This window comes from Labrus bergylta, chromosome 15 (genome assembly GCF_963930695.1).
Source record: "Labrus bergylta chromosome 15, fLabBer1.1, whole genome shotgun sequence".
Taxonomy (NCBI): domain Eukaryota; kingdom Metazoa; phylum Chordata; class Actinopteri; order Labriformes; family Labridae; genus Labrus; species Labrus bergylta.
The window spans coordinates 11,391,060-11,404,865 of record NC_089209.1 but is presented as its reverse complement, the minus strand read 5'-3'; the positions used below and the strand labels follow the sequence as shown (position 1 = coordinate 11,404,865).

The following is a 13,806-nucleotide window of genomic DNA, read 5'->3' as shown; positions in this document are numbered from 1 at the left end:
CCAGGTGCTGCATAATGCCACAAACATTACTGCAATCCTATATTCAACATTATAAATCTATTATCTTCATTTACCAAACAGTTTAGGCCTCAGCACAGAGCTTATTTAAAACCCTCCTGAGTTTTTATTTGGAAAACAGTTAAAAATTACACTCAAAATAACGGTTCAAACACATTTAATCCATGACGTAATGCAGGATGCTTCATGACGATCAGGTCAATCTGAGTTTATTTGACTGGTCGACAAATAATGGATTATAAATAAATGGTCGTTCAAACATTGATTTTTATATGCCACCAAATTAACTTGCATGGTATTTTAAAGTGGTATTTGTTTAGCCTTTGTAAAAGCAGAACTGAGTCTGTTCAAAGCCTTCAAGTGAATTTGCATTAACTAGTATCATGACATGGCCTTACTTATGCGACACTAAATGTGTCGCATAATTATTAGCAGCCCTATTGCCATGCACTTAGCTTATTGTGTCCATTATCGGTTTTAAAACTGGAATGTCTCTCCAAAGCTTGTTAATGTGACCAAAGAAGGACTGTTGGGTCATTCAAAATTTAAATCTTTGTGTCTGACTTACAGTTTGATGAAACAGTTGAAGATCTGTGAAAGAATAAGTGCTGTTTAGCTTTCAGTGATCAAATGCATGTACCTGTGTCAACATCTTTAACAATAACTGCCTTCCAGCTACTTTGGTGAAATAAAGACTAGTTTTAAGTGAACAATCATTGATAAGGCCAAAAAAACAGAATCCTCTCCCAATATAAGGCCACATGAAGTTCTGATGATATGTTTTTAAGCCTGAGTTTTGTACCTTTATTTTGTTATGATGTGGGAGTTAAAACAAATGTCCAATCTGCAGCAGGTATTTTATATCTATATTTTATGAAACCAGTTTAATTCAGTGTATTTTATTCTTCTGGTTACAACTCTAAATAGTTATAACTCCAAATATTTACAACAAAATAGAAACATCACAGGCCACAAAAGAACATTTCCAAGTGCTGAACATAATTTTATCCAGTGTTAGTGTCTAACTTCACAAAGTCGACCTAAACATTTTCACTGCTGCGCCTCAAACAAGGTCACACCAACACAAACAGGACAGTAACCACTTAAATACAAACACCGTCTTCAGATTAATGTCGTTTTACAGTCAGGAGGCAATGCCAGCTGATGATTCTCTAGAGAGTAGGCATTTTCTTTTTCGTTCACTCATGCGTTTGGTTTCAGCACCGGATCGAGAGGACAGCGAATCACGTCCCCATTACGCATGCGTCGTCTTTATTTGGTTTCCTCCATTGGGATTGAACACAGCAATAAAAAGACTAGATTGGTCGGCAAGCTCATTGGTCTCAGAGACTCGAAAAACTTTTATATATATATATAATATTTCTTAGTATGACGTAGGCCTAGTTGGCACTTGTGCTCTCCAGAGTCTTTAGGCGACATTTAAACATTGCAGGCAGTCGGTGCCCACAGCAAAGATGGCGGCTTCAGTCATTCTATAATGAAAGTTACAAACTAATCCTGAACTCTACTGACTGTTAACAGGCTACTCGGTGAATTCTGGCTGTGTTGCAGTCTTTGTTTTATGCGAGCCTGTAAGGCAACGGTTACACCTGCTATGACTGCCAGTCTGTTTTCTGCTCGGTGGCTCTCTGGACCTTCACCTTCAAGTATTTCCCCTCCATCTGTCGACAGAGCTCATATATCGCTGGACTTGTACATGTCGGAAAGGAGCCTGGTGATGGGCACGTTCCCTATGGTCTTCTTGAAAAACACCTCCTCTATTGTTGACGGGCCGACCGAGCGGAGAGCAGGGAGGAGGAGGAGCAGCTTCCCGAAGCGGCAGGGCTGAGTGGGATACCTGCAAGACACAACATCCGAGGGTCAGAAAGGGCCCGTATCTTCCATACTCTTATTTGCAGACTGTCTCGGTCTATAGCCAATTAACACACACCTGTGACGAAAAGCTGCTAATTTAAAGAGGATCGTGTTGCACGTGCAAGCAATTACAGGAGAGTTCAGAGGCTTGAGCGTCATGAATCAAGCTGCAGTAGAGAGTGAACCATGCATGCGTTTCTGACTGACTGATTGGTTGATTGATTGAGTTAGGTGTTACCTGGTGTGTATGTAGCTGTTGAGGGTGAGCTGTGCCTCGTCTTGTAGTGCAGCGATGGCGCTGGCGTTGCGGAAACTTCTTAACTCAGTGTTGCCGTGCGTTGGAACTGTGTGTCAGAACATGAAGGATTAAATCATTATCAGTGGACGTAAACATATTTATACTGCAAAACTTTGAATCGATTTTATTAGATGGTAATTCTATAAAATGTCAAATAAGAGTGGGCCACTGACCTGCTTTGAATGTCACGATGCATTTCAAACAGGCGAACTCTGTGGCATCGAGGCGCATCTGTCTGAATCTGGTGACCACCTCCTGAAGTGCTTGAATCTCAGACATGATCTTATTCATCCTCTGAGACTCCGTGTTTTCGGTGTTCATCCCTGGGAATGCATGTCGAGAGGTGCCATTAGGCCTACAGCACTTTGTAACAACGCTGACTCTTAAACAGAATAACGTCGGGCTTTTCAGGCCCTGTGAGAGGAACTTTGAACCCGCGTCGTGCCTCGTACTTACCCGAAACAGCGAGAAGAGTGGAGGAATCCACGGGAATGGCCCACTGTGCAATGCCCAGAACAAATAATTCCCTCCACGCATCCTCCAAAAGAATCAGCTGCAAGGAGGAGTTGTTCCAGAGTTAGATATGCACTTCAATGAAGAAATTATTTTCCACATAAACAGTAAGAATGTTTTTTTTTTATATATTGCGCACAGACAGACGTTATGTTAGGGAGTCCCAGCTTTTAAAATTAAATATTTTAAAACTAAAATGACTACAGAGTAGAGTAACATCAGTTATTGACCAAATCAACTCCTTCAAGTTTCAAGTGAAGGGTTTGATTTGAACACGTAAACTTCCCCCTTGCCCCTCAGTCCATACTGTACCTGGTCGGATAAAGGCAGGGTGGAGAATGCGGGAACACTTTTCGCCCACTTGATGCTCATGAAAAGGAGGCGCGCTGCAGACTCGCACACAGACTCTGTGGCCACCTCGTAGAGATACATCGGGGTGCCGTTGACTTCATGTGGATACTGGAATAGGCAAAATACATCACCATCAGCAAAAAAAAGGATCAGCTTGTTTCATTGTATTGAAACACAGTGCAGAGAACCGTGAAGCATACAAGGTCAAATTCCAAGCCCCAGCACCTGGTTTTATAATTATTAGTGTTGCTTGAGGAGGATTTACAGTGAGAAATCTAATAGGCGGATTTGTAGCTGCTAAATCAGGACAAGAATTTCAACTTCTAACCCTTGCGAAAAAAAAAAAAATCTGTAGGCCTAATCCTATTTGTGAAGGCAATAACACAAATCCGCAGTATACATTTTAAAGTAAATATATTCTGATAATTAAAAAAAAAAAATACATAAAGTTTATAAAAGTTCAATAAAATCTGCAGAGGCACATTCCGTTATAGTGGAAAACTTATATCCGTTAAATCCCGGGATATACGAAAAAAAGAATCATATTTTGGCAAAACAAAATCAACTCAGTCATACCTTCGGTGTTGGCTGTGCCAGACCCACGATGGCCTGTCTCTCCGGCGTGGTGGCCACCCCGCTCATCTCCAGGTTGTGAGGTTCCAGTTGCGTGACCGTGGTGAAGAAGGGAGGGCCGGGCAGAGAGGATCCCGGGAAATGGGTCGACGATCCGTTCACCTCTTTGTGCCCCCGGAAATATAGGGCGACCTGTTTGCGGATAGTGGACGTCCGGGGGCCCCTTTCGTGTTGGACGGCTGTGGAACGGGACAGAAGTGAACACAGAGTGAAGGAATGAAGAAGTTCATTCATCCAATGTGTTTCATTCATTTCCCCCCATTGACTACTGTTACTTTTGTTTATATTTAACTGATACATATTCCAAAAATAAAGGTCCTAAAGGGAAAATTGTGTTTGCATTTTGTCAAATAATTAGCTTTAATGTAATCAATACATGCTCACCCAGATGAACAGTTCTAAATAATATAAATACCGTTATGCAATAATCATCTAAATGTTCATTCTTTTGAGCTTTTATTAACAACCTTAACACACTTTTCCATCCAAGTCCCTCACCTCTAACCCAAACGCCAGCACACAGCGCGTATACGGCTGAAGTGATAATTCAATTAAACTCATTTACCGTCTTTATTCATGTTCACTTCCAGACACTTCTTCAAACGGCACGCTCTGCACTGGTTTCTGTGGGTTTTGTCCACTGGACAGCCACCCTGCACAAAAAACACAGACAGACGGGGTGATTAACAGCCTGAATTTCTCCCAGTTTTACAATAAAAACGCTTCCTATTATTATCTTCCTGGGAGGCCAATCTTCAGGTGAAAGCTCTCGCTATTATCGCGCAGTTATCGACCTGGTCCCCTGCCGATGCAGTGTGGCCTCATCCCGGAGGATAAGCACTCAATCCCGCCCTCTGCTGCCTAAATCCTCGCCTCAGAGTCATCACATTAGATTGGATTACACCTGGTATATTACAGCAGCGCGGTGTTTAGCCCAATGCTTAATGGTAGAGGCATGACACAATTAGGCTCATCAGGGGAGACTTAACACAGCGCCAGGAGAGAAGAGTAAGTAGAATCCGTGCGTAAAAATGAGCATACCTTGCGTGCAGCTCTTTTTTTTTTGTAATGAGTAATGGGGAAGCTGGATCATGTAAATCTTGCTCACTGTAACACTTGGAATACGGATCTATCTGCATGCTCAATAAGCCTAACTGTAAGTTTCCGGGGGGAATTATGGAGTGAGCTGGACAGAAATAGCCGTAAATCAACATGCATAGATGAGCTTCTCCATGTTTATTTAGATGTTCAATTTACCCTCTTGTCAACGACATTAAACCAAACTGAAACAATCAAAACTGTGCGAACTTGCAGGCCTATTGACTCTGGGCCTTTGTGAAAATGAGGATATTTGAGAATTTGAAAGACACAGTATTAGGAGGAGGCCTCACCTGAGAGCCAGATTTGCAGACATATGTTCTGTTCCTGCGGATGCTCCTTTTGAAGAATCCCGAGCAGCCGTCACAGGCGTAAACACCGTAATGTTTCCCAGAGCTGCGATCTCCGCACACTTTGCAGGGGATGTCCAGTATTCGACCTGAGAAAAAATACAAAAATGCAGCCTATTAACATGATGATTTAAATGCTGATTAGATAAAAAAAACTAATCTGATCAAACTTTTAAAAGATCTGGATGAATTGCAGTCTATTAGTTTTGCAGTAGTAGACTATTAGGCCTATAATGAATGTGTCTTAAATGTACACACAATGTACAGGAAAGGCCAATAATGAAGTCGTTTAAGGCGTTTTTACACCAACAAATAATCGCATAATTCATTTGTCTTTTTCTGTCAGAAACCCTACAAAACACGAATATACACTCACACACATACTGGACTGCGCCCCGCGCCTCGTCCCACCATGGGAATTCATGGCGCACATTTCCAGAATAAAGTCCGGTGGGAAGCGTCATATCTGAGCTCTCTAAGACAAAAGACCGGGGGCGCACAATGGAGACATTAGGGGAAAGTGTTAACTTAATGATTTTCCCCCATTGAACCTCGTCTGACTGCCTGGATCTCGACAAGCTGCCAACTCCCCTTCATAATGGGACTCGACAGCTGCTTTATCCCGCAGGTCTATAGGCCCCGGGATTAGGGAGTGACACTGCACCATGAGAATAATGCACACCAACTCGTTTCACCAACTCAAATGAAGTGTATGTAAATCGACCCGGTAGAGATGAAAAAATTTGATTTTTTTTTTTCCACCCTCTGACGATTCAGTTTAGAAATCTATAGAACTATATTTATATGCACATGAGGGAGTCTCTCTTTATTCTGGAGGGAAACGCCGTCTATGTAATTACACTGACGTTTTGCCACCTGCTCATTGATTCACCAGTGACCCGGCAAAAAGGGTAGCATGGGAATAACCAGTGAGCAGCAAAAACAATGACTCCAGGAGAGAGTTATAGGGTTTCAATTGGCAGATTACTAAAAACCCAGAAGACCGTGAGGGATGACTGTTGGTCACAGCCGCGACATTGACATGTGCTGCAGAGAGATGCAGAATGTGTGTCTGCTGAGAGCTTAAGCAACAGTTAGCGTGCTAAAAGTCAACTTGTTATCCCACGGTTAATTCAAAAATAATTTAGCTGCTGTGTAATAATAAATGGTATCCACTTTGTTGTTGCTATTCACCATGACGACTCTACATGTGTTTCTTGTAATTACAATACTGTCCCTACTAATTAAATCTCTTATTAATTAACATCAATTGAATAAATTAAAGCTCGGTAAGTCAAGTTCATTTACGCACAGCCAATGTAAAAATGTTAAGCATATTTGTAGTTATTTTAAATAAAGTGCGCAACATTTCAACAAGTTGCACTTACAATAAAAAAAAACATTTTTCTGTAGATTTTTCGAGTGACAATTAAATAAAATGCTGCACAATTTTGTTGTGAAAGGGGGAAATGTATTTAACTTCCCGCTGTGGGGGTCCAATTCGTCCCCATTGTGTGCAGTAATTGCTTGAAGATATATGGCATCTTCTATTAACGTAATCACCATCAGGTCGAGAAGCTGTTACAAGAGAAATTTAGTTTTACTGGCAGCAGGAAATGTTTCTGCTGACCACCCATAATTTAGGTTTGACCCTGACTGACAGTAGCTGTGATGTGTTAGCGCAAGTTGTTTTATTTATAATTAAATTAATTGGTCATCTGCAGTAGCCTGAGTACATGAGAATAAACAGAAACAGCAGTGTGAAACCTGTGTGGAAAATATTAACTACACTAAAAGAGACCCAAAGGCAAATGTCAATTTATCAGAAGACATAGGCTATTTTCTTTTAAAACAGAGCAATTGAGCCTGTGTTATAATCTCATTTAAAGTGAGGCCATATGAGGCCTCATTGCAAAGGTCAAGAAAAAATAAGACACTATTTCAAATTAATGCAAAACATTTAACCACCATTTAATTATCCACAGTACCCTCATGACATCATATTTAAATCTAAGATAACCGAACGCATTCAGATTTATTTTGTAAATGTTTTTTTTTTAAATTAGGCTAGTATAAAATTGCGCGATATCTGAGGAAAGATTGGCGCAGTTTCATCAACAAAAAAAAATGGGTTAACAAAACGATCAGTACAGCAAGAGGAAAGTCTCTTATACACGCTGTTAATCTGAATATCAGTCATTGAATAGTTTGCTGGGAAAGGCTTCATTACAGCCTGAAGCCAAAATGACGTTACGAGTCAACAAGTGGCATCCAGTGTGACACTAGCACATTGTTACAGAGTATAATCTCCTTCCCTCTCATATTTACAAACAACATTTATTTTTTCCGAAGTGAAATCTTTCCAACCAGGCCACGAGCGCTTCAATAAACCGTCATGGACCCACTTTTACGCACTCAGACGACAGCTGGACTATTCCCCGCGGAGCACTACTCACGTTTTTCCTGAGACCACGAGGAACGATCGGACTGATGAACTGCAGTGACTTGGTTATGCCATTTGAGATAACAGGTCACGTAAATAACTATTTACTTGCAACCGAGGCCTGTCTACTATTTTCCAACACACCGAACTGTTGAGCGAGTGAGCAAAGAGAGCAGCCGCACTTACTTGATTTGACGTTCAGAATATCCAGACAGCCACTTGTTGAGCCAGCAGGTTTGCTCATCATGGAAACACGACTTTAGAGGAAAGTTAAAGGAGAAAAAAAAATCCTCTTTCTCTTCGTCCTCTTCTCCCGCTTACATAGAAAGGCGAGAAAGCGACACTTTCCTTAAAGCCTTACCAGCAGCAAGAAGATCGGCGGAACTAAATCCCAAGTTGCCAAACTTGACAGATCTCCGATTCAAGAGCCCAGATCAAGACACGGGATTGTACAGCGTATCTGACAGTCAGACGTGAGGCTTTCTTTGCGGGATAAGAACCAGTCTGTAGCCCTGGGGCAGCGACCTGTTAGCGGGAGCAGCAGCCGTCCAGCTCGCGGCGCAGCAACCAGCGCATAAAGTTGGATGTGGTGAGAAGCAGCCTGGAGCGCAAAAAAAGAGAGGCAGTTTTCGCTTGTTCTGACAGGCGAAAAGCGGGTTAAGAGCAGGACACGGTGTGACTTTGTGCTGCGAGTTGTTCAAATAAGCCTCGGTAATATTTATGAGAAGTGTCAGGGGGAGCTGCAGGGTGGAGATCTCCACTTCCTTCATCCACTTGGCTTTCTACTCCAAACTCCAGCCTGACGTCACTGGCGTGAGAGAGCGAGCGAGAGAGAGAGAGAGAGAGCGAGCGAGAGAGAGAGAGAGAGTTGGTGGCTGATCGTGTGAATGTGGGTGCAAGTTATGTGAAGTGCCTTGCTCATGGATCAAGAGGCATTGCAAAACAAAAACATTCATGCAAGTTTTCTGCAACATTTCAACTAGATACAGATGTGTTTGAATTTATTGATTCTTAATTTAAGGCAATGCTGCTGAAAACTCCCTGTCTGCTATAAAAAATACCAGGAATGCCAGGGCATAAAATACACAAAACATCTGTGCTTGGTTACATATACAGTCCTTGATAATTGAAGTGCTCAGAATGTGCATGCTGAGCAGACCTATACTTACTAACAGTCGCATAAGAATATTTAGCCAACTATTTTAAATGATGTATTTTGACAGACTATTTACTGTTTAATAACGTGGAACTGTCCAGATACATAGCCCAGTTGAGAATTCCTTTATAAAGCTTATTGCAGGTAAGTCATCTATACTGCATGCATTAATGGTTAAACGTCAGGCTACGTCATTCATTCACTGATTAATATGCATTACCTGTTGTAGCTTTTTTTTCAAGCAGACTAAACCTGTCAATATAGGGGATTTTCATTGATTGATTAACGTGATTTATCAGAATCTAGAGTACTGTTAAGTGCATGATATCCAGACAAAAACTATTTTAGGGCAAGACAAGGCGTGTAAAGTGACATAAATATTTAAATGAAAAGCCGAAGATGTTCCTTTCATTTTATTGATGGTATTTATAAAATAAATCTAAATGAAGACAAAAAAATGTGAAAACTGAAATTGATGATTCGCTCTATCACCCATTTTTACATTTTTTATTTTTTGGTATTTTTTATTTTTTTTTATGGCCAACGTTTTATGAATCCACTTAATGGAAAACTGATGTTTCCCACTTCATCGCTTTTGCTATTCCAGATCTTTTGTTTATTTATTAAAAAGTCCATCAATACAATAAACAACAATACTTAAAGTTTGACACTTTTTTTTTACTCGTTAATGAACTAGTGACGTCAAATTAATCAGCTCCCTCTCTTCAAGCACTGGGTAAACTGGATTAAAGTTGCTGTAATGTTGCACACCTCCCACGGCGCCCTACAGTCAGTGATGGGATTCAGGACCCCCACCCTGGGGTGCACACTGTGCCCGGCCGTCCGAAGGCTCGCGGCGGGGCCCCCGCATTCTGACACCCTGACCTTGACAGCTTGCTGTGCTTTCTCCCGGTAACTCTAAGAAATCCATATTCTGTTTTTTTTCTAATTGTGTTCATTCCCACGGTACACTGTGGGCCATATGGACTCACAAAGTGTCGATTTAAGCGGACAGGGTGGAGGCGGAGGGGCGGAGTTAATTGCAATCAGCCATTGTTGTGTCTTTCAACCTGCCCTTTGGTTGAACAGCCGAGAGGACACTAACAAGCTTGAGGAGAAACATTTCCATAATATTCCATATTGTGTTTTTTTTTTTATCTCATAGAAGTGCCCTTCAAAATAAAAGCCCTAATTCCGTTTATTATAAGCTACACTTAATTCTCCTACGTTTGAAATGATGACCTTTTATTAAACAACATCCGATAGTGTTTAAAAGTAGAAATATGAAATGCAGAATACTCTCAGATCAACAACATTTTCATCTATTTCGAATCCGCGCGTGTGTGTGGGTGGCTACCGGGGTGGCTGAGTTGTGAATGTGTGACATAATCTCCTTAACTCGTCCTAATCCTCGTCATTCACTGATAGCCTTTACACAAATATAACCAACATCATGGTTGCCGGGGTTGCCTTCTTTCACTTTTTTGTATTAGTGACTCTCTTCTCCTCCAACAGTCAATGAAATGACTCCAACAAAGGGACCACTGGATTGTGTATCTGTTTTTTGGGGGAGCTCAGCATCGGTATTGGGATACTTGACATACTAAAGGGTAGACTTAAACAACTAGAAAGGAGCGAGAGTCGAAAGAAGTCACAAGAAAGCACTATAAAGACTATTCTGGGTGACTTGACATATTTTAGGATTTTCTTTTATCGATTGAAAAGACCTAATGCACAAGAAATATGTGGATATCTAAGTCTATTTCTTTTAAACACCATGTACATTTTTTATTTTCTAGCTCATACTTATACTTCAATTATATCGAAATAATATAGATGACAATATAATGTTAAATAAGAGTTTGATTTAATATTTTTGATAGATCATTTTTGTTTTTCCTATAGATAATCGCCCCTCGGAGGCCATAGTTGAACCATCTTTTTACGCACTGCTATCACAGTGCAGGCCCCCAAACCGTCCAGGCGGAAACCAATTGGCTTTAGGGAGAAGTCACAAAGCTCCAGACAGCAAATAATGAGGAGGATTCAAGCAGAGTAAAGAGCCAGGCAGCCTTGCATCCTTTAAACGTGACCAGGGAGAGAATAGATGTGCAGCCTTCTGCTGAATGGTGCTCAGAGCAGAAGATGATTGTCTTAGCAGTGAAGAATCACTGTGTCAGCTCTTATTTATGACAAATAATAGTGTTTAAACGTGATTGGTCACACGATAGCAGTAAAGGGCTTCAACTAAGCGACAAAATCAGCAGCAAAAAACATCTCCTTGGTTACATCGATACGGTATAATCTGACATATAATAAAACTTTCATATTTTGGAGAAAGTTCCGCCTGATTTCAGCACCACGGACAGCTCTAAACACATCCAGGTTACCTGTCCGCGTGCTATCCAATATATAAAGGGGCCACGTGTCGTTGTTAGTAATTCGATCGATGCATTTAATGAATGACAATCCTCTATTTTATTTGACATGTTAAGTGTTTAATTGAGCATTTCAAATCAGGTTTTGATTCATGCAGAGTCTCACATCCAATTTGAAACTGACAGCAGACACACCGGTGAATCCATCCATTCAGTCACCGATTGAGACTATTCCCCCCCCTACAAGGTCTACCTAACCTGTTTAAGAAACAGCAAACTGTCCAAAATGTAAGATACAACCTCAGCATTAAGAGCCATTTCAAAGCTACTGACGCAGATAATTGCCCCATTGTTACTTCCACATACAGTAATTTGTCTTAGGTGCTGGTTACATTTCAAATTAAAATGTTTTAAAAACATGAAGAGCTTATAAAACATGACGTTTGGATACTCAAAACTTCATACTAGTAGATTCAGCTTTAATGATCAGTCAGTTAATCAATTAGTCGACTGGGAGAAATGTCATTATCTTTTGATAATCAATTCAGCTGTTTGGATGATTGTGACAGAAATTCTCACTAAAATCGGACGTTTTAAAGACTAAAAAAAGTCTTTAATAAAGTCTTCTAATAGAGCTGATAAAAATCCTCACCTACATCAAACAAAATGAGTGTTTGAAATACCGCAAGAGTAATCTAATGATAAAATATTGAACTAGTGTAACAGATATTGGAGTTCTTTTACTTTTAGATAATTTTCCGAATGATGCATACCCTACACATGAACGTTGGACTTTGACTTATAGGTTTGTTTGTTTTTAAAGTGCAGTATTAGTACTTTTACTCAAGTAAAAGTCCCAGACCAGAAACTGAATCCACCACCACTGGATGCCCTGTGGTGTTTTACTTTAAGCAGTGCAGGTGCCATACGGAAGTTAAAGCGTCATGAAACACACGTCGTGTTACAGTGAGCCCTCTTGAAGTGAGACAAGATCCCTCGAGGCTATACCACACCAGTACCCTCCCACCATCTCTTCCACACATCCACATTTCCACACACACCGCGGCCTCACCATGGAGAGAGCAAACCCCGGAGGCAGAACCCAAACCCAGAAACCCACAGGTCCAGGTCGGTGCGGTGCTTGGACGCTCTGACAAATCTATTTGGGGCAAATTGTCAGTGAGAAACTTCCGCTCGAACTGCCGTGGACAAAACTGGCTGTTGGGGAGAGGCAAATCCCGCTGCATGAGGGGTGGAGGGTGGGGGGACAATGGGGGGGCGAATGTGTTGATGTGCGGCCGGTGGCTGGGGAGGGACAATGGCCGGATTAGTCAGTCCTCTGGCTGACTGATTTGAGATGGCTCCTCTCAGCCTCTCACCGTGGGGAGTCCCATTGTCCTGCTTCTGATTCCCACTTCTCACAAACTCCAAACAAAAGTCAATCTCTTTCTCAAGGGAGGGGGGACATATCGAGCCGTGTTTCAGCTGGGAAAAGTGACTCAAAAAACGTACTTATAAAAAACAGTGATGGCTGACTCTCTAACTCCCCTGTCTTTACTCATTTTTTTCTCCACCTTCACCCTCGGCATTTTGAGTCTTTATGGTACTACTGGATGCTTGGATGTTGAATGATGGTTTTTCAGTCTCGAGTGGGGCTGGGGGGCACCTGTTGGAGGCTTATAGAGGCCGGGGGGGTCATTAATATTAAAATATACAGAGATGCCATCACGGGCCGGTCTGAAATCGGTCTGATGTCGCCCCTGGGTTCCCTCTCTGGATGGACCTCAGCTTTTCAGTCACTCGTGAAGAGCCTTCTTTTCTTTTTTTCTCTCTTCTCTCCTTCTTTTTTCGCTCCCTGAAAAGACTCGTTAACAAATTATGACAGCTGAGCAGAGGGGCTTATAGTCTGTTCACACCGCAAAGACAAACACGTGGGAGCCTAAGGAGCGCGCGCGATGGGATCAGTGTATCTAGTGTGTGTGTGTGTGTGTGTGTGTGTGTGTGTGTGTGTGTGTGTGTGTGTGTGTGTCTGTTTATTATTGTTAAAAAGGAAAAATATGGCAATCGGGGTTTGTTGTTTTGATGTAGTTTCCCTTTGTATGTGGTTGATTTTGATTTAAGGACTACCACTAATTTGTCGATTATTTCCCAGATTAGTTGTTTGGGCAACTTTCAAACATTGTGGAAATTGATCAATGTTTCCAAGAGCCCATGATCGTTTCTCCTTTTTTTTTCACATGTTCAAACAACAAATGTATTCCCCCCCTTTTTTTTGCCATAGAGACTAAAATAATCATAACACATCTTCAAAGTTCCTAAAGCTGAAAAGTGAGTGAGAACTACCTTTAAACTATACAAACAAGGAAATCTGTCATCACAATAGTTCCCATTAAATTAAAGGCCAACAAGTAATCACAGGACCACTTTAGCACTATGTGCGATAGTTGTTACATTTTAAATCATGTTTCTTACATCTTGCATCTTGAGACTTTGTTGGACATAACACTCCCTGGAAAAATGTCCACTGCTTCTCTCATTTTGTCACTCATCAATAATTCCAGTAATATCTATTTTATACATCATAGATTTGCTTACTATAACTTAAATCACAACAGGTAGATCTTCAGCAGAAAGGGTAAACACGTCCTCATAACACTACAAATGAGTATCATAGCCATGAACGCAGTAAGACA

The 13,806-nt window shown here is 41.2% G+C and overlaps 1 protein-coding gene across 2 annotated transcripts; it reads right to left on the bottom strand.

The window, feature by feature from the left end:
* Positions 1-863: 863 nt before the first annotated feature.
* nr2e1 (nuclear receptor subfamily 2, group E, member 1) lies at positions 864-8,370 on the bottom strand. Of its 2 annotated transcripts, none has more exons than XM_020632893.3 (9): positions 7,766-8,370; positions 5,080-5,225; positions 4,254-4,341; positions 3,632-3,867; positions 3,017-3,163; positions 2,648-2,744; positions 2,365-2,514; positions 2,132-2,237; positions 864-1,876 (listed from the first exon to the last, which is right to left on the bottom strand). In XM_020632893.3, the coding sequence occupies exons 1-9, from the start codon at positions 7,824-7,826 to the stop codon at positions 1,714-1,716; spliced, it is 1,194 nt and encodes a 397-aa protein (XP_020488549.1). In that variant the 5' UTR covers positions 7,827-8,370; the 3' UTR covers positions 864-1,713. The 2 variants fall into 2 exon arrangements, with proteins under 2 accessions (XP_020488549.1, XP_065819654.1); XM_065963582.1 differs by lacking the exon at positions 7,766-8,370 and adding an exon at positions 5,513-5,711.
* Positions 8,371-13,806: the final 5,436 nt, after the last annotated feature.